Source organism: Epargyreus clarus, unplaced genomic scaffold (assembly GCF_041222505.1).
Source record: "Epargyreus clarus isolate Ecla_fem2 unplaced genomic scaffold, WU_Ecla_fem_2.2 ptg000012l, whole genome shotgun sequence".
In the NCBI taxonomy this organism is placed as follows: Eukaryota; Metazoa; Arthropoda; class Insecta; order Lepidoptera; family Hesperiidae; genus Epargyreus; species Epargyreus clarus.
Window position 1 is genome coordinate 7,885,331 of NW_027332220.1, and position 25,612 is coordinate 7,910,942.

General features: G+C 33.4%; 1 protein-coding gene across 1 annotated transcript in view; it reads right to left on the reverse strand.

Moving 5' to 3' along the window:
• Kdm2 (Lysine demethylase 2) overlaps window positions 1-25,301 on the reverse strand; it is a 36,124-nt gene extending 10,823 nt beyond the window's left edge. The window contains exons 1-7 of the mRNA XM_073078375.1: window positions 25,156-25,301; window positions 23,726-23,952; window positions 6,045-6,156; window positions 5,277-5,441; window positions 2,869-3,004; window positions 2,225-2,352; window positions 381-530 (exon numbers count right to left, since the gene is read on the reverse strand). Of these exons, the coding sequence (XP_072934476.1) occupies window positions 381-530; window positions 2,225-2,352; window positions 2,869-3,004; window positions 5,277-5,441; window positions 6,045-6,156; window positions 23,726-23,952; window positions 25,156-25,203 (966 nt within the window). The 5' untranslated portion in view covers window positions 25,204-25,301. The remainder of the gene's footprint in view (window positions 1-380; window positions 531-2,224; window positions 2,353-2,868; window positions 3,005-5,276; window positions 5,442-6,044; window positions 6,157-23,725; window positions 23,953-25,155) is intronic.
• Window positions 25,302-25,612: the final 311 nt, after the last annotated feature.

Here is a 25,612-nt window from a genome sequence, read left to right on the forward strand (position 1 = left end):
ACTCGTTATGAATATTCTACCGAATATTTTTAAATAAATCATTAATTCATCCATTCACTCATTCTATCTATCATTGATTTTAGTTTCTCAGGTAATATAAAAGAAAAAATATTAAAAAATGTCGATGTAGTAATATGAGAATAATTATGAAATATTATGAGATATCCAATAATGTGAATGAATATAGAAAATGACAGATATAATATTTTTAATTATTTACAAGTGAAGGTATGGCATTAATTTATTCCTTTAAATTAAGTTGCTTACTTAAAAAAATATATCAATGTCATTATCTTAATGACTGCAAAATACTTTACTATATTGCTTCCTATCTTTTCTTCTAAAACTAAGTTGGTAAACGGAGTACAAGGTACTACAACCTTCGTGACGTCCTCGACTTGAGCGATCTTGAGCTGCTTCTCAATCCCGAACTGATGCAGGAAGTTACCGCCGAACACGAGAGAGTCGCTCGGTGTGTACACGGCGTGGATCCAGCCGGTCGGGATGAAGAATGTGTAGCCGGCTTGCAGCTGTAATGATATATACCATATTATAATATTCAAACTTATTATATAAAACAGATAAATATCTATTATATTTTTAAGACAAGAGTTTAAGTTTTAAGTGTAGATTTTTTTAATGCTGCTTAATTTAATACTTAGTATGTATTAAACTAAAAGCCAATCCATTTATGTTCTCGAAATAAGTTTTGAACAAAGAAAGGTAAATTTTAACGAAGAAGTGCATAACACGAGTAACTTATATGTTCATATAGTATTTTTAATTCAAAATTTGAAACAAACCATTACAAGGTAATTCAGTTTGTATATCCAATAAGTTAGAATTCCCAAACATACATATGAACAGTACAGTATAAAAAAATATACAATATTATTAGTTACAGAACAATTGGATGGTTTATTCAGATATAAGACCCAATTGCAATTTCATAGTTTAATGTAGCAACCTTTTATATTGAAACAAAATACGTGACATATCAAGTAATAAATTCAAAACAAAGGTACCGTAAGTTGCCTAAATAAGCCTTACATTTGAATAACAAGTACACGAACATTACAAAGCACAACATTGTCATTAATGTTTGAACAAAGACTCTTTGAGCGGCTAAAATACTTATTACCTAAAGTACTCTGGTCGGTAGAGAACCCGCCATGAGCTACGATGTAACTGTAATAATATTGTTTCTATTCTAGCGTCAACACTATCGTTTACAATGTCCATTTACTTAATTAGTGAATTTAAGGGACATTTACAGCATTTACGAATAAATATATGAAGATAAAATCATAAGCAAAGAAACGAATACACTAGATCATTGTTTTTGATCATTATTTTTCGTAAAACCGAACGCTTAGTACGTTAAAATATTTCATGATTCCCTTCGCTGTTTTTAACCTGAATGTTAGCATTTCAGAAAAATAAAATCCGTAAAATGTTTATTTCATACAAAAAGGTGTTTTTGCAATTTTAATAAAATAAGTGTTGTTGCATTTTTTCCGTTTTGCTATGGACTTACGACACATCGGGGGTACGACACACGCATTCAAAAATAATACAGGAGATTAATAATTTTCGCAAACGTAAAAATATAAATTAAATGACCAAATCTATACATTCCATTTATAGTAAAATCTATACATAGAACGATATAATTTTGTGATGGATTAGAGAAATATGATTTTATCTTTAAGCACATCTATATTTTTTTCGTGTAGATAAGTGTTTGAACTCATTTTATGACTTAGACCGGACAAACAATTAAATATCCATTGAATACCAATCCATTGAATCCAATTAAATATCCATTGAAAAAAATACTGACGTAACACTAATTATTTTACGTAATGTTATGTTTTTTATAATCGTATTGCATTTATTATTTATAAAAAGTGCCACTTGAATGAAGGAATTCTTATTCATTCTCTTATATTCTTATGAATAAGAACAAAGTACCTAGTAAGTAAAGTAGGAAATTTACTTCTTCCATTAAAAATATTGCTAAGTTAAAATTTTAACCATTATAATTAAAAAAATACAAAAAATGTTACAATTATTATCTCTATCTTATAATTTACGTCTTTCTCACTTTAACCAACATCAAAATCTATTACAAAGAACAAAAGCTTATCAAAAACCTTTGTCGAAACTTAAGTAAAGCTTTTATGTACATAAATATAAAATTAAAAGTTACATAGTTACTTACATGTACTCTGATGCACTTCTCGACCGTATCTCCGAAGAATACATCAGACTGTTTGCCAGATAGCACCCATTTCTCATAGAGCTGAAGATTCTTCTCTGTCGGCGGGATCAGCCAGAACACTTTAGCGCCTGTACAATACACGACACATTCAGTTTCTTAGTACGTTATATTATTTTTAGTTACAAGTACGTATTCAATTTACTTCTTTATAATATAGGAGTAGCAGACACTGATAAGTGGCTACTGCCGCCTGTAATCTGTAACCAACCCCAGATAAGATTCCATTCCTGCATGAGGTCGGCCACAGATTCGCTGCTACCCCTGAGGTCTAAGCTGCCTTGCCTATGGAATGCCTTGAAAAGTGCGTTTCTCTTACCACACCAGAACACACTACTATTAATATTCTTCAACCTGGATATGTGTAATGATGAAAAAATTTACAGTTTACAGCACATGGCACATGGCTACAAAATGTTTAGTACTTTTTGAATATAATTTTTAAATAAAGGCTAACACACTAATCTTTTAAGCTAAAAACTTTTATCAATTTGAGTTATTTCACGAAGATTGAGACAAATTAATCTTTAAATTACATTTATATATTTTTCATTTTACATTCTTTGAAAAATAGACAATATACAAACCTCTCAGGATATGGTACCACACGGAAGTACCACCAAAGTCGATGTGGAAGTCAGTGTAACACCCCTTGACTGACATCAGACAGTACTTCTGTACCTTTGGGTACATCATTTCATCCAGAGCGTTAGTCGACTCCGTCTAAAGAAAAAGAGTGCGTGTATTCATGTGTACACGCGCAAAAAGTAAAAGCAATACAAAAAAAAACATTTATTCACTAAATTAATCAATTATTTCAAAAAGAAACAAAATAATTGGTACGTATCTATAAATGGATAATAGTTAATTAATATTATTGTAACGTAACGGCCCAACGTAACAATTTCCGTACCGTCCTCACGTGACCGGTTTCGTAACAAACAAAACTTTTCCCATAACGCACCTAACCCGAAAGCCACCATATTCACGCGCGATCGCAGCATAACATTTGGGGGAGGGGTCGAAGGGGAAATTTGGTTAAATTAGACCACTTTTTTCTAACGCTTGTCAAATGTATATTTCAGTATTTATTGTAAAGGCATATCGTCTCTGCAGAGAGGAATCCATGCAGGGTTTCCTCACGAAAAAAATTTTGCCCAATTGCGAGTCGGCCTCGATGGTTTTGGGGGGAGAGGACGCTGGGGCCGCGCCTGTACCCTTACCAGGAGTTTTTACGTTTCGACAAATACGACTGTTTTGGTATTTGTTTACGTATGGGCCAATACGATTTCCTAGTTCTGACACAATACGCCAGGGGCGCTGATTGGAATTAGTATGGGCAAATACGTAAACAAATACCAAAACAGTCATACTTGTCGAAACGTAAAAACTCGTGGTAAGGGTACTGACCACATTATATTGAAAACAAAGTGAACAGTTATTTTTTAAACCTTGATGTTATTTTATTGTTCGATATTGCGGTTATAGAACAGTGGTCAGTTTGTCGATTAAAGGTAGGTCGTGAAAACCTTGCAATTTATCATAGGTACATCCATAGATCAGTAAAGATTACTCACTCCTAACAAGAAAATGTACCCAGTTTTGAGAATTGAAATAGTTGCGTAAAAAAGTTGTGCCACGTCTCCGTGCTAAAATGTCCCTAAAATATTTGAAATTATTATTTATTTATTACGTAAATTACACAGTATTAGTTATTTATTCGTAAATTTTCTCTAAAAATGTTTTTATTTGTCAAGAATTCAAAAAAAGAACTTACTAAAATAAGCCGTTTGTGACTTCATTCAATTTTAAGGCGGCGAAGTATCTTTACTAATCTATGGGTACATCATGAACAACATAAAGTCATAAATCATAATTATGTGCACAAAATTAAGTTTTCTCTCAAGTTTTTTCGTATCGTGCAAGTTAAATGTACAAAATAAATAAAATACCTTTACATTTAAAAACAAAAAACCATAGCCAAATATTTAGTTATTCTTTTCGAAAGCCTAATAACATTTTCTGTAACTCTATCCAATAGCGATAGCGATAAATTTGGGATTCTAAATATAAACATGTTTATTTTCATACAATAAAATTACTACAGAGAAAGTATAAGAACCTTATAAATTAGTATATTTATTCTCATCTTATTTTCGCATCCCTATATTTCTCTCCCACGCCCAGATGTGTCATTAACGAAATCCTACTTATATTTATTTTCGTGCTCTTCTTATTTATGTGTTACATAAAGTATAATTTATGTTATATAAGTAATCAAGATATTGTTATTGTTTTGTATATGGAAAATATATTATGCACACCTAAAACAAGTGTTTCTGTAAAATTCTATAATATAATAAATGATACTAACAAACTAAATATTTAATCGAATATAATATATTCTATTAAATATTACACATAAATAGGAGATTTACACAAATGACATCTGGTGACAACGAATAGATTTTGATATACAATTTAGCCAAAACGAATCATGATAAAATTTTGTTCTTCAATAAATTAAGTGACATGACGCCACCAGGCCGGTCTGACACTAAATGGTCTAAATCATGAATTTAGATTTCTGGTTTAAGGCTGGGTGTTTGAGCATTCGTAATTATGTGTTAATAAAATTAAGGCGTTATTAAAATAATAATAATATATCATACTCATTCACGACGAATCTTGGAATCCTAACTAATATTATAAATGCAATTATGAGATTGTTTACTTGCTACATTGTTACGCCTTAACTACAACGATTGTTATAAAATTTTGTACACACTTTAACATGGGTTCAGAAAAGGGCATAAGGTAACTTTTATTCCGAAAAAAATACTGTTTCTGAACGATAGTTAAATCCAGCTGAATGCGGACAAAGAGGCGGGTTAAAGCTAGTTGTTTTGTAAGTGTCTATCCCCGAAGGATAGTTGAAAATCCCTGAATACGGGTAAAGCCAAGGGTAAAGGCTACTACTTAAGTGATGTGGTACCTGTTGATCCTTCAAATGTCTAGGCCAGACTGTCTCCACCCAGTCGATGAGGCGGACCATCCGCGGCGCCTGCACGTAGTTCTCGAGGCGGGTGTGAGAGAACTCCAACGAGATCACGTTCAGAAGACGTTCTTTGTTCGGGTCGTCGTAGTACCGCTGCCAATCCTGTATGAAAATACGCTTTGAAGATGAAATTCAGGAACCTTAATATTTTTTTTATAATAAAGAAATAGTAAACAAGAATGTGGGCCACCTGATGGTAAGTAATCATTAATTAAATCTAGATTAGATTAGGTACCTACCTCAGGTCGCGAGGACTCGTAACGACTAAGCTGGAATGCTTCAGAACAGTAATTCTCTCTTACCACACCCTTCAAACCAGAACACAGCAGCGCTTAATAACACTGCTGGTAAGGAATAGGTGTTGTTGGTGCCGCAGGAGTCGAACCACAAAGGGTTCTACCACCTTCAACCAGCAGTCCATGAGATCATTTTGATCAGACTCAGGCGGCACCACCTTCTCATCTATTTCTGCCCCATAACAGCAGTGTTAAGCGCTGCTGTTTTGAAGGCGTTGCAGCTTAGTCTTCAGGGGTTGTAGCGCATCTGTGGCCGAACTCAGGTAGGAATATCTAATCCTATTTGTGGTTGATTACAGATGTCCATGGGCGGCGGCAGCCACTTAGCATCTGGTGGGCTACATGTTTGTCTGCCACACTCATATTATAAAAAAATGCCAATAACAATAATCCCATCAACACAACAAACCTTCATGGACATCTCGATGTTCTTCTGTGTGTTTACGTCCATGACGTCGAGCATACGCCGCGAGCCGACGCACATGCGCACGTCGTTCACCGTGAAGTTACTGGTCGGCACTCTGCAACCGAACGTTGAACGTACAGTACGTGACGCATCGAATATAGGTCAGGTTCGGAGCGATACGCTATACTTTGATCACCTTTCGTTTTGAAGGCTCACGTTTGACTACGGAACCCTAAAGCTAATGCATCGTTTCGTGACGTCATAACCTTATTGTTAAAGGAGACCTGTTTAAAACATAGTATTATTTTTAGCGTACTAAAAATCAATACTTGAATATACAATTGTTATGTATCGAACCCTGTGCATGCATAATTCATCAAGATTCGTTTGAATTAATTATTTAAGGGAAAGAAATTCCATCCTTTCATAAAAGTATTTCGGATTCAAGTCACAATAGGCACACAAAATGTTTCTTATTGAAGAATTAAAAACATGTTTTAAACATGAAATAACTAACTTTTACCTCATTTTGGTTAGAACAATTAATGATAAACATTTATTGAAGAGTTCCAACGTACAAGTAAACTATTAAGATATAATTTTGTAGTGAGCTGGTCACAAGGCTTTTTGCTTGACTTCAAGAATCACAAAATAAGAATGACTAAGAAACAATGATACAATTAATGTCCTATTTCCCCATAAATTCGTCGTTTAAATACAATTTTCACCATAACCTCGTCGATTCGGTCCATTAAACACAGTAAACAATAAGTTTAGACGGCGCTTTCACCGGTTCCCTTCCATATCGTTCGGCAACTCGAATAAATTATCGTTTCGGATAGAGCTTTTATTACGGGAAATTAATTGCACAAACCCAATAATAATACTAATAAATTATTAACGTAAATCGTTCAATCATAATCAATCCGATTAATAATTATTACGCAATATATCATTATTATTTTAGTCAAATGAACGTACTTAAACTGATCCAAAGACTTTTTTACAAAGAGTTTTTTTGTCATAGTTAATCCGCTTCCTTAGAAGTGTTCCTTAGAACTAAATCTTCTTTAGTAGTCTGTGAATTTTACAGGAAAATGCTCGTCCATTTAATAAACTCTTAGTTGCTTCCTACGACATTCCCCAGAGATGAAGTGGTTATATTCAATTTAATAAGTATACAATTTTGGATTAAAATTTCTGTTTTTTTTTTTAGTAGCCACTGTTAAAAAGTAAAGTAATTTATAATAATTTCTGCCTTTAATGTCGTTGATTTTCTTTTCTTTCTACTAACTTCAAAAATAAACGGAAAATAGAGTGAGATTTCTGATATTTAATTTTTAATATGAACATGAAAATTATTTTACATTCATGAAAACATTTTACAGAAGTGTTTTTCTAATCTCTATCATTTCTATTTCAACTCTATATAGCTACAGACATATCCATTTACACGCCTGATCACTTTCAATTACTTCCCTTCAGGGTAAAACATTTCTGAATTACATTTCTATAAATAAAGTTCACCAGTGTGTCAGTAACTTGCGCAATCTAATTAGTGGAAAGACACCACTTCGAATAGTTTCGGAACAGTGCCGTTGTTTCAAAACTCGGGACTCTACGAGTAGTTTGTAAACAGTGGAGCATGATTAAATTAGTTCGTTCCTATGTTATCTTGGAAGGGAGATGGGAAAGCAGAGAAATAGTTACTCTTTGGGCCCTGACTTCACAATTTTGTCTCGATTTTCGAAATCAATAAACATTCAAAAATTAGATTGACATTGACATTACATTTCTATAAATAGAGTTTACCAGTGTGTCAGTAACTTGCGCAATCTAATTAGTGGAAAGACACCACTTCGAATAGTTTCGGAACAGCGCCGTTGTTTCAAAACTCGGAACGCTAGTTTGTAAACAGTGGAACATGATTAAATTAGTTCGTTCCTGTGTTATCTTGGAAGGGAGAACGGGAATCAAGGAATCAGGTTATTTTTTGAGGCCTGACTTCACAATTTTTGTCTCAATTGTCAAAAAAAATACAATTCAAATATTAGATTAGACGTTGGTCATAGAAATGATGAATACGAATTTGCTAATTTAAGGGTAGGTTGCAAAATGTAACTTTAACGTTAACGTATGCCTATGCAGCCGTTATATCTAAGGTTAAATAATTCGTGGGTAGCATCATTTTAGTTACGTTTAACATGACGTCATAACTAAGACTTAACGTTAACCAGTTAATTTCGGTCGGTTAATGTTATACGACTTCCATATCTGTCAACGTAGGCTAAAAATCGTGGTGACAGTCACAGAAATGACGTTAATTAACAAACACGTTATTGTTACACTCATCGTTATCGTCGAATTATCGCTACATACCTATCTTTACTTTAAGGGCCTAACATCCAACTGTGCAACCCACTCTAACAAATTTATACAAAATAGAATAATCGAAGTGTTTGTAGTTGAAAAATATAAAGTTATTAAACGGCATGTACCATATCTGCGAACATATTGAAAACCAATATATGCGCACTCAGGTGCACACAAACAAAACCGTGCGGAAAAGCTCGTATGTAAATATACGAGGGGGTAATAAGTGGCAATCTAAAAGTCACTTTTAATAAATGTAGAGGCTATCTATGTAACATACTGACCATTCAAAATACTTATTATGAACAAAAAACGAGTCATTTATAGGTGTTAAAGATCCAGAAAAGTATATTGTCTGAATTCATAAAATCCAACGTCAAACACCCATCGTATGAGCTCGTAATCAAGCGAGCACGAGCGAAGTGTGTCAATGTTCTATTATTTCCACTTCATCCTTATCTCGGATTTTATAAAATACATGATTGGAAAATTGCTGGGGGAGAAACGCCGCGGACTGCTTTGCAAGTTCACGAGCGATTCAACGACGAATGCGTTATGTACTTATATAAAATTCTCGTGTTACAATGTTAGTTACCGTACTCCTCCGAAACGGCTTTACCGATTTTCACCAAATTTTATATGCATACTCAGTAGGTCTGAGAATCGGCTATTTTTCATACCCCTGAGTGATAAGGGTTGTTCACTCTTAACATTTTTTTATTTATATTGCAACACAACGTTTGCCGGGTCAGCTAGTGTAATTATAATGTTCATTGTGACTTTTTATAGGAACAAGACGTGATAAAGAAAGTCTGATATAAATTATGATTACGATGATACCTTGTTTTGCTCATAAGCTCATAACGTTAAGCACTCACCTGAAAGCTCATGAATACGTTCTCAAAATTATGAAATGTATGTATGCAAGTTCAACATTTTTTTATAATTTACATTCTGAACAATTTACCTCATTATTTCACTTATTATGCTGTCTGATGAATTAAATGGTCTCTAAGTTTTTCATACATTTACATTCACATAGTGTGAAAGACGACTATAAATCATACTAGATTTAACTTGAATCAAGCCGAGCGCTCTACTGGATCAAGCCTGGGTAATTGTGGATTGATCCGTAATAGTAAACTACAATATATATTTCATTTATTTGTCTCCTCCTCATAAAACTTTACGTCCAAATTAGATATTAGATAAAATGTACTTTTTTTTCCATAATTGACAAAGGCTTGGAAGACATTGGACATTGACATGATCTTGGGATCTGTAAATTTTATTCGTTCAAATGTACCCTTTTGCATATTTAACCAAATAGCTAGAAAAATGGTTGCTCGATTCAAGGGTAAACGGAGTTGCTAAAGGGTAGTACTGATCATAAACTTTTGACTACTTCAATAAAACAATTCAAACATACAATACAAACCTTCCACGTTAGGAATACACCTTTATTCACTGTATATAATTACATACATACATAGACATTTTACGTAAAAGGTAAAGAATCACCAACTCCATAGTTGAGCCGTTATCCGACAAATAGGTAACAGAGTTTAGTAATTCATGAATGATTTATACGCCGCATATCAAATGACTAATATCCAGTACACGACACCGCGTTCACAACGTTTAATGCGATATCACCTAGTGCGGATTATTTTCTTATGTCTTATTAGAAGTTAACAGCAGTGTTAAACGGTTAACTGTTTAACAGCAGTGGTACTGTTGAGTGTTGTTCTGGTTTAAACCGGTGTGAGAGCTTTCATGTATCTACTTCATGTATCATACGAGGTTTCGTTTCCGAGTAAATTTAACAGCAGCGTTAAGAAGTCAACAGTTTCACAGAAGTGTTATTGTTAAACGCTGCTGTGCGCTGGTTTGAAGCTTTAAGCTCTCCTAAAGCTAAAGCTTACAAGATCTGCCTCCAATAGTGTCTACGTGTATAATTCAAGGAGTGTTATATTAGTTATTTAGAGTAGCAAGGCATTTGTGGCCGATCACAGGCAATGCTTAAAAGTTAAAACCTTTTTGGGGTAGATTACAAATTATACCTATTACTTATTTTATTACTGCTTGTTATGTAATCGTCGGAAACCAATGAATTACTACTAATTCGTTAAGTAACATTTATTAATACCGCGTAATGATTTTATGTTTCATTCGGATTTTATTCATTTAATATTTGAATAAAATAATTAAACATGTGCTTGGTTACACATTAAAATGTCAGAAACTTCAAATTACATTTTCACAAATACTCGTCATGTTTATATGGCTAATTAATTATTCTGATTTTTCCTTAACTTGTAAGACTAGTTTCTGAAAAACCCATGAGTAGGTATAGATAGGTCATACTGTTCTACAACTACTATAAAACATTAATGGCTATTACGAGGTATATTTCTTGTAGGTAATTTCTTATGTAGAGGGAATTCTCGCCGATATGAAGATGTAAACAAGTATTCGAAATTCAAAGTGCATAGAGATATACAAGATATTATATACGAATGTATTCTCGTTTGCGATCGCAAAGTAAGACAATGTTTGTTATTAATTGTTCACTATAATTTATCTAAACTCAAGGTTAGCTGGCAGATAATGTCGCTATACATTTCAGTGATTCGTAAAGTGCTTTTAACCACTTTACCCTCTGTATTATAGGCCGGTATAGTGATCTATTGTGCAATGTATTTATAATCAATAACTACACAACTCATGAAAACCCTTAAAAACCGCCTACTCTTTTATAAGATTGTTTGATCGGACGGTTCAAAACACCCCAAAGTGCACATTAAAAGCGAAAGTGCTTATACATTAGATACAGTTAGTAATGTGATCGAAGATTTTAAGTGTGACAAAGGAAGTCTAGTATTAAATTGATGACTATTGTTTTTAATATCATGCAATATAATTCATCTAAAAATTCTGTTAGATAATAACGATTAGAGAATAAAATAATTTTAATAATATTTCCTTTGTATCCCTTCTGTTAAATTACCATAAATATTTTGTTTAGTAATATGAGTCACTTCATTCACGGGGTTATCCGTCCCAATATTTAAAACGCAACTTTCTCTTTAAATAAAAAAATGTAATACAATAATTGTAAATGAAACGACCACATTTAAAAGCGATCACTTTTTTCTTTCATTCTTTCCCGCACCTGGATGACCGACGCATATTAAGGGTCGATGCAGATGCGTTGTCTAAAGGCCAAGCGGTCATTTTTTAAAACTGGTTTACCACTATGTCACGAGTTAGAATATCTACAGGTAACAACATCGGTGTTTGCATTTATTTTATTTGTAACATTTATTTCAGTTGGTGCATTTTGGTGTTTTGGCGATCATTTTGGGGTTCTAATCTAATATGTAGAGCTAGGAGAGCTAATTAGTTAACCAGTTTGGAGTCGAACTTCAGACCCTCAATTTATATGCCGAGCTTTTGCCCTTAACTACTAGGCTATCATAGCTCTATCTAGTAACGAATGACGTTATCTAACATATCAATTTCTTCACAAAACCCTTTCACTGCAGAAGTCCTTTGTCATTTTACCTTTTTCATATTACCTTCGCTACGCCCTATTAAAAAATAATAAATAAACTCTACGTTACATAGCTCTATATGTATTCATTAAGGATGCTATGGACTCCAAAGATAAATACACAAATACCCAGACTCAAAGATGATTTCAATACATTATTTACAAACGATTGCAAATTATTAGATAAATATAATTACCGTTACTCGGATCCGTAGCTAGGGATCGGAAACCACAAAAAATTGGGCAATTTAGGGAAAACATAATAATTGCTATATTTTTCCTTTAATTTTGATTACAATACCGTATGAATGCGTAAAGCGGTCTTGTATCAACTCAATACTGTGTACCGAATCGTCAAATTGTTTCCCGATACATATGGAAATGAAACAAGATTCGATGCTTCGCGGAAATGTTACATTTCCTACGTAACTTTCTACGTAGGAAATGTAACATTTATTGGGGTCATATTGTATTTTGTATAACTTTACTTGTACCTCTCTGCACATGTTTGAAAACAGTGTCCATCTGGAAATGGTACTTGTGGGACAGCAGAAAAGAAGACAGAATATTGGAGACATTGGAGCTAGATTTTCGTGATCTGTGCATCTAAGGTCCGTTATGTATGTAATTATATACAGTGAATAAAGGTGTATTCCTAACGTGGAAGGTTTGTATTGTATGTTTGAATTGTTTTATTGAAGTAGTCAATTAAACGACAACAATTTTCAAACTATCTTGGCAACATTAACAAGAACTAAAAATAACTATACTGCATTTATATTTCCAATCTTAAATAAAGTATTTTGATATTATTAAGTCGTTATCATTTTAAACTATCATATAGATATTATACTCAATACCTAATATTTTGCAAACCTATTAACAAATTCTGGGTTTATTATTTTTTTTATATACTTGACTTTAACATAAAACATATTTTAGCTTGACCACCTATGATAAGAACCTTTTGTTATTGGTGGTGTGCAGCCTCTAACTCTCAGAGTTAGGGGTAACTGCCCCGAAATAAAAGTCGTAGACTGTGTTTTGTGCTGGTATAATAAAACTGAAAACCCACAGCCCTGCGCACCCGATCGCGTGCGCAGGGCTGTGGCGCGTTCAGTTATTCTAAACCGATGATGAATCATCATCCAAACAGGTAACGAATCGTCATATATTTTTAATAATTAGTAGTTTAATTGAAGTAACAAACGATCATGCAATCCACCAGATGGTTCGTAGTCAATGTTAAAGCCTATTAACATGTGTAACTTTCCTTGTATAGAACATGGATTTTACCTGAAGCTTCTGACAGATATGTTGCCGTTCCTGAGAGCTAAGATGTATCATATATTAATTAATACAACAGGAACGCATAATTGGAAGGTAATACAATTCAACGGTGGAGGAAAACATCGTGTGGAAACTACTAGTACATGCCTGTAAGTTCTTACATAAAAGGTTCTTAAGATGCGTAAAGTCCCACTTGGATTGCCCAGTGGAGTATGCTAAAAGTCTCTCAATCTGAGAGAAGACCCGTGCCCAGTAGTGAGACAATAAAGGATTGCAAGCTATAGTTTTACGCGTAACTCGTTCCACACTGTCCACACACAAACAGCGTAGCGCGTATAAAACTTACCATTTAAATTTGGAAATAACAAATAAAACGGACCTGCTTGAAATTTCTTGGCACTTGAACGGTCGCGTCTGCACTCACTTCGCGATATGGCCGCTATCGGTACGTAATAGAGATCATTACGGCACATGGGCACGTGTTTATTGATTCCATTCAAACAACTGACATTCGCTACGCGCTCGGCACGATGTTCAATTGATGGAAAGCACGCGGACGAAGCTCGCGACTCGATTGAGGAAACAGTGTCATAATTTCGCGAGTGGCAATTGTTATCATTTGTATTGTGTCAACAAATTTTAATGTCTCTCAATTGATGAGTCTTACGGTTAGACTACAGGCCCATGTTGAAAAAGTTATGGGTCATTTGAACCACCCAGGTGACCTATCTAGAACGATATAAGAGCATAAAATAATAAGATTCAGCACTATGCCGTCACTTGTAAGCTGTCCAACTGAGTGCAAATGAGAATTCGAAAGTACAGGTCGAGTGAGTACATTTTGGTCACATATTTTTGTACGGCATTCTTACCACCGATAGATCCATTAAAAATAACAAGACCAAAGTTAACAAACTACCCTCACATATTTTATTATCAAAATATAAAAAAAAAATCACCTTACATTTCGTTATATGGATTTTTTATTTTTGATGTATTTTTTTCAGTTTTTTTCCCCCTTTGAACCAACGAAAATGTACGGCACATGAAAAAATATTATCTATGCATAAAATACTTTTAAAATATTTCATATTGTGTCAAATCATCCCCTGGTCTACGGAAAGAGAGGGGATTGCAACTCTCGATTTTTTCCCCTTGTCGCATGATTTTTGTACGGCGTTGCGGAATAATGGATTAAAAGCAGTATTGAAATAGTATGACACAGATGCCGTACAAAATCAAATGACCAAATTTACCCCGGTAATTGTCGGAAAATAAATAATAATCCCGACTTTGTGGCGCACCATTTACGTACGGCACTGTGCGTTTTCTTTTTAATGGATTATTTTTAATGGATCTATCGGTGATAAGAATGCCGTACAAAAATGTGACCAAAATGTACTCACTCGACCTGTACTTTCGAGTTCTCATCTGCACTCAGTTGGACAGCTTACAAGTGACGACATCGTGCTATCGAAGATTCCATTCGATGTTAGACTGGGGATACTTCCCCACTTGGGATACTATCGGTGCGTAATAGAGATCATTAGGGCACATATTTTTTTTTTTTATTTATAGGCACGTGTTTATTGATTCCATTCAAACCACTGACATTCGCTTCGCGCTCTCGGTACGATGTTCAATTTGATGGAAAGCACACGGTCGAAGCTCGCGACTCCATTGAGGAAACAGGGTCATAATTTCGCAAGTGGCAATTGTTATCATTCGTCTCTAGCTAGCCTCGTAAATAAATACTAATACATTTTTTTTCTCTCTGACTTTACGAATTTGGATGATTTGTGTATTTAGATAATGTTGCAATTATTTTTTTGTTTAGACAGGTATTAAAAATCCTTTTCTCTGGCAGTGGCCATCTACCGTCAGTTGGATTGCACGTTTTTTTGCTACTTTAATCTTATAAAAAAAAGCTTGAAATAGCCTAAATTATTGAAAGCCCTAAGTTGCTAAATTGAGCTGTTCTTCGAATTTGATGAATGTACAATAAGAAGAACCTTACATTCCTACTTAAGGAGAATTAACTTTCTCTTCCAGAGTAGTAATAAATCTGCGAACAAGCTTGAATAATTCTTCTATTCTGTTTTAGTTACATGAGTTCATTGATTACAGTAGCCAGTTAAAATCAAATGGATTGCATGACAGTTTTCTACACATCATATAAAAATACATTAACACATTATCCTACTAAATATAAACGTAGGTTGTTTTACCAACAAAAGAAAATAAATACATTCTTAACAAAGGAGAACTCATTAAAACAGCTGGCGGGACGCTCCTTAAAGAGTCCTCTTAGAAAATCCGTATCACAGAATCATTTACATTTTTATGTGTATTGTATTAGGCATTTAACTAGCTATTCGGATAGATTTATTCAGAAATACCATGTCTTTCGTTGGTCACCTTATATTTTTATTTTCAATACAAAAATGAAACTGTAAGTGGTATGACTACAACCTCCTTAAAGTCTTTTTAGAAAATCCGTGTCACAGAATCATTTACATTTTTATGTGTATTGTGTTAGACATTTAACTAGCTATTCAGATAGATTTATTCACAAATTCGATCTCTTTCATGTGTCACCTTATATTTTCATTTTCTATACAAAAATGAAACTTTAAGTAGTAAGATTACACACCAGAAGTGAAAACTTCTTGGATTCACAAACTTGTAAAGATTTTATGTGTAACATATTTTTACATTAATTATATTTATGCGTTTTCAAGTTATTTTAATATTTTTCGTGAATTTTGTACTAAATCCACATTTTTCTAATTTAATTTTCGGTACGCCAGTGAAGGAATTGGCACGATATTAGATAATGGTAAAATAAATGTCACTGCATACACGCTGGTAGCAAAAAGAGGTGCTTGTTTTAGGTTTATGGTGTATCCATAAGAAAAAAAAAAAAAACAAAAATTAAATGTCGAATAATCCCATAACACATTTTCACACTGCTCTATCTACTTGAAATAAATTACCCTCAAGTCGCTGCTTCTATCACATATAATAATTGGACTGACAAGATTAAGATAAATTATCCTTTCCTTCCATTACTTTGTGTTGAGCAACCCAAAAATGTATTTGTAAGAGCCGAGAATATGAATATTACATATGAACTCAGGTAGAGTATGAAAGGCAGTCCTGTAAACTTTATATACCTACCTAGTTATTTTTTTCTCAACATATTTCCATCAACATATAATTATGTCTATATTAATTGTACTTATATTAAAAAAGTAAGTCGATTATAGAATAAGGATAATTATGCTGCATAAAATATAATGACAGAATTAATATTAGCAGGAGATAGCATTAAAAAAATTTGAAGCGAAACAATTGAATTAACTTCTGCTATTTTTAAAACATTCGGTTTGTTTAATTGAACCAGTTTCAGTAAACAACATTGATAATGAAATAATTATGGTAAATATGAATGTCAGGTTCGTGGTGTCACTCTAGAGGTACACAATAACATATATTTCAACCTTGTAACAGCAGTGTTAATCCATACTGTGTTAACTATGTGTGTGTGTGTGTGCGCGCGCGCGCGTGTTTATGTGTGTGTGCATGCGTGTTTATGTGTGTGTGTGTGTGTGTGTGTGTGTGTGTGTGTATATATAAGTGTGTGAGTTGTGTTTACTGTTTTAAGGGCGTGGCAAGACACGTTTACAATTCAATAAAACTTCTTGCCACCTAAATAAAAAACACATTACAAAAATAGCACGTTTCATCCCAAACTCATACAAAGGACAAATGGTTACATAACACGGCAATTACTCTTCAGAAAACCCTTTCGCTCGACAAATAATCCCTCCTTCCTTATAACTCTTTGTTCCCTTTTATACCGCCACTAGGGCTTAAGTCCCAATTCTTGAAGAAAGCGTTATTACATTAAACCCAAAAGGAAAACTGGGCTAAGAGCAAAAAAAAAACAAATTACACGAAAGAAAGTACTTACAACGTTAGTTGCGAAGTTATTTGTCGTTAATGTACCTGAACTACTTTCAATTGTAGGAAATCTGAAGTTTTATAAACAAGACAATATTTAGATTACAATTCTTACCATTTCTTACATAAAAATTAATAAAAAAAAAACATAAACATAAAAAATACAGTTACCTACTTTGTGTTATAGATAATACATAGTAAAATTAGTTATTTATTTACTTTAACTTTTTTAATTTATACATCAAATATACAAGTATGAAAAAAAGAAGTGTGGTTTGTAGCGCCATTTTTGCTCCTATATGTTTTCCTCTGTTCTATAAGAACAATAAAATAAAACAAAAACAAAACAAAAAAAAACACAGATTACAAACAAAAAAAGTTGTAAAACAAACTATTAATCGTGACGACAGTTGTACGAATGTTTCGATAAAGTTTTCTATTGAATTGTAAACGACAGTACAAGTGGTGGCATGTCGGTGTACAAAATGGTTGTAGATAAGATCGCCCTTATCACGCTGTTTATAAATACAAATTATAACTAATTTACGATACGTGGACGACTGACCATAGACAAGTGATTATTTATTTTTAATTTACACCTAATAATATTTAGGTTAAGGCCAGGATCAAAGTGCAGGAAATTAATTCTCGCCACTTTAGTTAGTTTTATTACTGGTTATTATTTTAAACATTAATGAGCTGACATTTTTCGTCTTTTTTCCTAACAAATGTCTTTCCACATTTCTGGAATTAAACATGCTCATTATTGTTTTTCTAAATTGGTTGTAATTATTGTTCAATTTACAAAAAAATATAACCATGAAAAGCGTTTATGATGATCTTCAAATGTTATAAGAAAAAAATATATATTTAAAATAATAAACTACTTCACTATAGTTAACATAAGGTCGTAAAACAATATAAATAAAGTTAAGTTAGTAGTAGTACAAATGATATTAGACAAGACCACTAATAAAAGAAACGTCCACATATTCGTACGTGACAGCAAACAAACATAGTATCATACGTAACATATTGCGAATTACGTATAACATTTTGATAACATAACATTTCATAATTATATTATGAAAAATCGCATATCGCTCTGTTACTTAATTTGATTTTTAAAAAATATATTTATAAATGTCATATATGTTGTTCCGTTGAAAATTTTAAAAATATTATTATTATTTCTGGATCGTTTGGGTGGCCACCGTCGTGCTTATCATGTCTTCTAGATATCAGCAAGGGAGTACTACTGTCGTATAAGTTTATAATGAACATAATTTGCAGAATTTGCAAATTAAATAAAAAATAAAATTTTCCATTAGAGAAAGAATTTCCATAAAGAAAATTATATTGTACTTAATCTTAAATATTCTATATAGGAAAACTTGGCAAATATAGCTTTATTTTTACTTCACATCCTATATAAAGGATACTTGTACTTGTTTGTTTTTAACAAAGTTCTAGACTTAAAGAAAATCTGTCAAAAAATCTTTAGTCCTTTTTCAGTCTTCAGTGTCTAAAACATGTATCAGTTCTGAAGAAAATAGAAGTTGTTGATACTGTCGTACCAAGTTAGTGAGTCATCAATCATTCAGACACGCCTACCGCACACAGTCGACGAATGAGTTTGGGAAAATCCACTAAAACTAAAATTAATATTTAGTACATTTACATTTAATTACCTGGAAACATTACATTAATTACAGCTTAAGAAAATATATATTTTCTACTTCCTTTCTTTTCTATACTAATATTATCTATACTAATATTACAAAGAGGAAAACTTTGTTTAATTGTAATGAATAAAAAACTACTGGACCGATTTAAAAAATTCTTTCACCATTCGAAAGCTACATTATCCACGAGTAACATAGGCTTTATTTTATATGAAATATATTTGATAAATAGATTTTTAGGCGGTACAAAGTTTGCCGGGTCAGGTAGTAAGAAATATAGATAGAAGAATATGATAAACTACATATTAATATCGTTAGTAGTTTCCTAAAAATCATTATAATTATTTAAATAGGCTAAGACAATAGTTAACATTTTTGTTTTTTGGTTTGTCAACTGTTTTCTTTGTGCTTGCATTGTTTGATAGGTATTTTAATCAGCCGACTTCGAAAAGAGGAGGTTCTATATTCGGCTGTATATGTACCTATATTTTTAAGTTTCAAATTTATAAAAACGGTCAAATTTTGACTACTGGTCGTATTTAACACGCTTTTATTAGCTTGAGTTTATCATAAAAGCGTGTTTTTTAGTTTTTTTAACTATATTTTTTTAACATATACCTATGGTTCGGTTCAGATTTTCTCTTTGTCTCTCATATTACTTTTGTTTGGTAGATAAAAGCTACTAAAAGATTCTCAAGCTTTCTAAAATGGTCATAATCGATTTCGGCCACTCGGTGCATACTAAAATAAATGAACTGAATTCTAGAATATCGCGTCAAATTTCAGGGCACAGTGTCTATATATAACCAGTATAAAGTGTATCCAAAAATATTTAGTCATTCGATATTCAGACCACATTTTTATAGATCTAGTAAAATGTGTATTTTATCAGATTAACAACCTTCATGTTATACTTATTGAATAAGAAGAAACCTGAAAATATTGTTTATTGGTAGATTTTTCTGAAGATTTAAAAATATCACTTTAAAATACGTTAAGTCCTTATTCTCAAACCTAATAATATTTCCTAAAATGTCTTTCATAGGTTTTGTTTATATTATTGTAGTAGCTTGAATATAAATAATAAATAAATGTAACATTCGTTCTTGCAAAACACAAGGAAGTGTAGAGCCAGGAATGTAAAAGCGTTTTTTTACTGTAAATTGAATTAAATTTTCCACTGCAATAAATTGTAATATCGATATCCAACGATGCTATCTATATGAAAACTACCCAGAATAGCGTCAGAATTAAAGATAATTGACAGTGGCTCACGGAACAACATTTAGCACTTCACTGTAGTGTTTTTTTGCAAAACTAAGAGCAGCATTTATTTGCAAATAGCTTATAGTAAATTGGCTATTACCTAATTCACAGGTACCGTTTTATTTTATTTTTTAACGCGAAGATATCCTCATGGATGCCCTTCTGCTCGGGGGAACAGACGGGGTATGTCGGACTCTTACTGACTAAAACTCCGCGGCGTTCCTCTGGACGTTCAGTGCAGAGTCACGAGGAAGCGTTAACTTAACCTAACATTTATAACGCCGTTTCTTCTAATGTAAAACGCTCTACAAACGTGAACACATAAGAGTCAAGAAAAAACCTAAAGGCCTAAAACAAATCTAAATTTATAATTCAAAGTTTGCTTAGGTAAGGCTCGAACCCAGTACCCTTTCCGTAACAACTAATATAAATAATAGTTACCATAACTTAAGACAAAAATATTTATATCAAAGATATACTTCTCAAAAGATAGACATTTTAAAGTTTTCAAACAGCAGAAAATAAATATTAATAAACACTCCCCCTTCATTCTGTGTAGATAAGCGTTTACTGCGAGCTCCGATCAAGTCGCTTGAACAACAAGTTCGGAGCGAGTGTGAACACGGCCTAAAGTGATAACGCATGGCCCACTTACTGTAAGCGTAAGTCCCTTGGTCATCAATTTTGTTAGAAAAAAAATATTTCAACATGCTTTACAATTAATCATCATGTAGGAAAATAGATGTTTGTTTATAATGTCCATGGTAATTAAAAACATAAGCTAATAAAAGCTTATTGTCTTGGGAATAATACTGACACCTTGACTACCGTGTAAATGACTACAGATACGGCCTATAAATAAAGTATTGCCAAATCTAAAAAGAAAGACCGCAAGTAAGAGCCAGTCTTTATTTATAAATACTGCAATAAAAAAAAATAATAAATAATAATAAAGGTGCAAAATGATTATTTAAATCTTATATATAAAATTCTCGTGTCACAATGTTAGTTACCGTACTCCTCCGAAACGGCTTTACCGATTTTCACCAAATTTATTATATACATATTCAGTAGGTCTGAGAATCGGCTGCTATGTATTTTTCATACCCCTAAGTGATAAGGGTTGTTCACCCTTACCATTTTTTTTATTTATATGGCAACAACGTTTGCCGGGTCAGCTAGTAAAATATAATATTGTGAAAAGTAAACGTAGGGACCATTTAATTTTCATACTTATAAACACCAAGTTAAAGTTTCTGAAGTCATAAAACACAAAGATTTCGAAATAAGCCAGATAAGGTGAAAATGGTGACAAATACTGACTAAAAATAAAATATTACCATATTTGAAGGCACGGTCCTGATTCTTATTTATAAAAGAGGGTTCACGTGGCTAAAGCCGTCAACTTGAAAACATTTTGAAATAAGGAAAAGGTGTAAATGACAAAAGCACGCCTCATAAATAGAATATTGTGAAATAGAAAAGTACGGACACGTTTTTCATTTATGAAGTTGCTGAAGCCGTAAAGCTGTAAAGTTTCAAAGATTTCAAAACAAACACGTGTAAAAATAAAACGTTGCAAATTATAAAAGTACAGACCTGACTATATAAATACGGGTTTGGAAGTAGCTGAAGCCGTAAACTCACAAACATTTTGAAATAAGCTCGAGTAAAGACAAATACGCCTTATTTATAAATTATTGTGAAAAATTTGGGATCATTATTTATAAATAAAGGGTTCAAAGTCACTGAAGCATTTACAAACATTTAGAAATAAGCAATTTACGCCCTTCAAAAAAGTTGACAAATTTGAAATATTGCGCAATTGAACCTCTTAAACTTGATGACAAAGTTGAATATTACAATGAGCAAAAGTTTCTGATTAAACGTCTGCCCTTTTAAAATATTGATTTAATCAAAAACAGCAAGATTTGAATTAGCAATCATCTTGTCATCTGCAGATCTATACACGTGTATAAGATTTTACACGTGTAATTTTTTTTATGATCGCACAGATTATATTTTTAAACTTCTCCATTTAAATTATCTAACCCAAGATCTAGACCGCAAACATTCCTTTTTACGTCGGTTATTAATAGTGGTGGAATTTTGAAGGTGGTAGAACCCTTTGTGGTTCGACTCCGGCGGCACCACCGCCACACCTATTTCTACCTAATAACAGCAGTGTAAAGCGCTGCTGTGTTCCGGTTTGAAGGGTGTGGTAAGGGAGACAGACTTTTCCGAGGCGTCCCAGCTTAGTCCTCAGGGGTAACGGCGCATCTGTGGCCGACCTCAGGTAGGAATATCTAATCCTATCTGGGGTTGATTACAAACGTCCATGGGCGGCATTGGCCACTCACCATCAGGTGGACTGCATGCTCGTCTGCTACTCGTTTACTATAAAAAAAAAAAGTGGATCTATCCGATGTTTCGCCTACCAAAGATAGCCATAGTTTGACAATCTCTGCATCTTGTATACTAAAAACTGTGAAATTTCCATTTTTGGTAAACAGAAACTGGATATATTGGTTATTAATCGCAGGCTATACTAAACAATGTCCCATTTCGATCTTTGTCATGTAAAAATTGCTTAGATTGATTATTAATCACGGACGTTAATCAACAACAGCAAGATTTGAATTAAGAATAATAACCAATCATAATCATCTTGGCATCCAGTCCTACACACGTGTGGTGGATTAATATGATCGAACAGATTAAAAAAATAAACTTAATCCAACAACGAGGTCGCAGTTCTTCTTATTTTAACCAAAAATAAACACGCTATTATCCCCGAAGCACTTTTTCCTTTCATCAAAAATTGTAGATAACATTTCGTTTATTTTTAAAAAGTTAATTAAAGATATGATTCAAATACAAATATAATAGTTTTTCATTCGTTTTGTAAATTATCAAACGTACGTGTCGAACAACAGAACTTGAATTAACATAAAATATGATATGCTGATAATACGAGTATGTATTATAACAGAAAGCGACTCTACATTTGACGAAACTTTAAAACAATGAATTGCAACATATCTCATTATTTACTATTGTTTAGCTTCAGGCGTTTCGTAAATTTAAAATCATTTAATCTTAAATAATTATCATTTTTTTTACCAAATGACAGGTCTCCTTATTAAGTTTCCACTGATCAATACAATCATTATCAATATATAAGTTTTCATTGATCAATATTATCAAGGACTACCATACTTTGCTAATGTGACCAACTTTCTTATCACTGATAAAAACATTAAGTTTTAAATCACTTTTCGGCTACTATGTTGGCAGGAAGTAAAATTTAATTGTTATGAGTATTGGTAGTTATGAGTATTATACTATTGGTTTTAAATTCTTATTGGAATTAGTTACTTGGAGACATTCAATATTATGAACTATATTTAAAATTATCATACAACTGTTGCTATTGTTTCCATATTCTTACAATAGCGGTTAATTCATGTATATTGAATGTATACATAAACTATTTGGTCCATATGTTCTCCGTGTAGTAAAAATAAACAAAATAGTTATAGACTTACCTTAGACCGAGTCCAATTTTCTCTTTGAACAGCAACGGGGTTGTAAAGCCGTTCCTCTGCAGGTATGAAGGTGTGAGGTCCGAGCCGTGCATTTCCAGCACAGCTCCGGTATGTTCAAAGCGGGAGCTCTCCAGCTTGTCAGCCAGCGAGAACCCCCTCCCGCCTTCAGCCTCATCATCTCCGAGGGCCCACTCATCGGAGTAGAGCTTGCGTTGTTTGCGTTCACGCTGTTGAACAATTCCGCTGGTTAAAGTCTTGCAGAATAATTACCTTATATTGAGTAGAGCACTGCACACTAAATTATATTGCTATTTTCCTTTATAGAGCAACTAATGCAAAATATATTAATGTAAACAACAAATATGTGACTATAAAGGTTGATAGTAAAATGCATGACAGAAAACTAAAAAAAATTAAGACGGTTCACTGAACTGCAGACCAGCCAGACAATAATAATGACTGTTCTTATTGTTTCCCAGCTGACTTAAATAAAAACAAAACAATATTCCAGTTGGCTTTCACTTATAACAATCATTTATATTTTGTGCAAACTCCTACGGGTACAGATATATTTTAAACAAGTGCACTAACCATTATCCTTCGTCTCATGTTTAAAATGTTGTAGTTAATTGCTTAGATACTGTAATATTACAATGTAGGTTACTTTTTGAGGCCTTCCAAGGCCGAAGAAATACCTATGACTAAGGAGTTAATAGAACAGCTTCATGAAACAAGTTAATGCATATTGCATACGCCGTGAACAATAAAACTTTAACCGCGACTGCTTATTCGTCTCCCGTCGAAACAAAGGGAACTCAATGACAAGACAAACGTGTCAAATCGTACTCGATGAACGATAACATTTTCGACGATCGACTCGCGGCCGGCAAGAAATTGTTTGACACGAGATTATTTAGGTAATAAAGTAGATTGCAAGTAGAGTCGGCTCGACGTGTGGTCGCACGGCGCACGCCCCGGGCCGCCTGCCCTCCGCTCCGCCGTTCGCGGGAGGGAAACGCCTTCGTCCCTACCAGATGCCCGCTAGGTATGCTCCGACGACGACGTCGCCGCGCGCACCTCTCGATACTCTCGTAACGTTATCGCCACGAGCGTTACATCGCAATACTCCGAACCCAAACTATTATAGATTTTGACACCTTCTCGCATGCGCGAATGCATACGGCCGCCGCCGCGTTTTAAAACTCGCTCGCTTGCGGCGTGATCGCAAAAAACTGAGTCCGATGACCCTCACTGACCATCATCGTTTCCGATACCTTGACTTTTTACATGATTTCTATCACATTCCCGTAACTTTCATAAATCGATACACGATGCAGCGATGCACCATTTCATGTTTACGTGATCCCAGATAAAGCCACCATGGCGTCACCCGGGACTAAATACGTAAAAATTTAACAATAAACACTCACCAGTTGTCTCGGAACTTGTTTTTTATTGCTCGGCAGTGTTTCCGACATGTTTCTGTTAGTCAGAAACACTGCACCGCGAATTATACACTATTTTACGTAAATATTTTACACGGAGCACGAGAAAAAGTAACGTAATCCACCATTTGCTACGGTCGTCACTACTGCCAACGTTGCCGTAAGCAATCACTCCGGTATTCTTTTGAAGGTTGGCAACATTACTTACGTCCTATTGGTTTATTGTGAAAATAAGAGAGCGGCAAGTTTTAAAACATCGCTAAAATGATTAATTTTCGATCTATATTACGAAATACGAAGCCGTAAAGAGGCTTTCGTATTTTTGGTGTATAATAGACATCATTTAATTTTGTACAGGTAATGATTTATACATCATTAGAAATAAAGATAAAGGGATTTTAGCATCTTGTGCAAGTATAATATTTATATAGCGCTGTTAGCT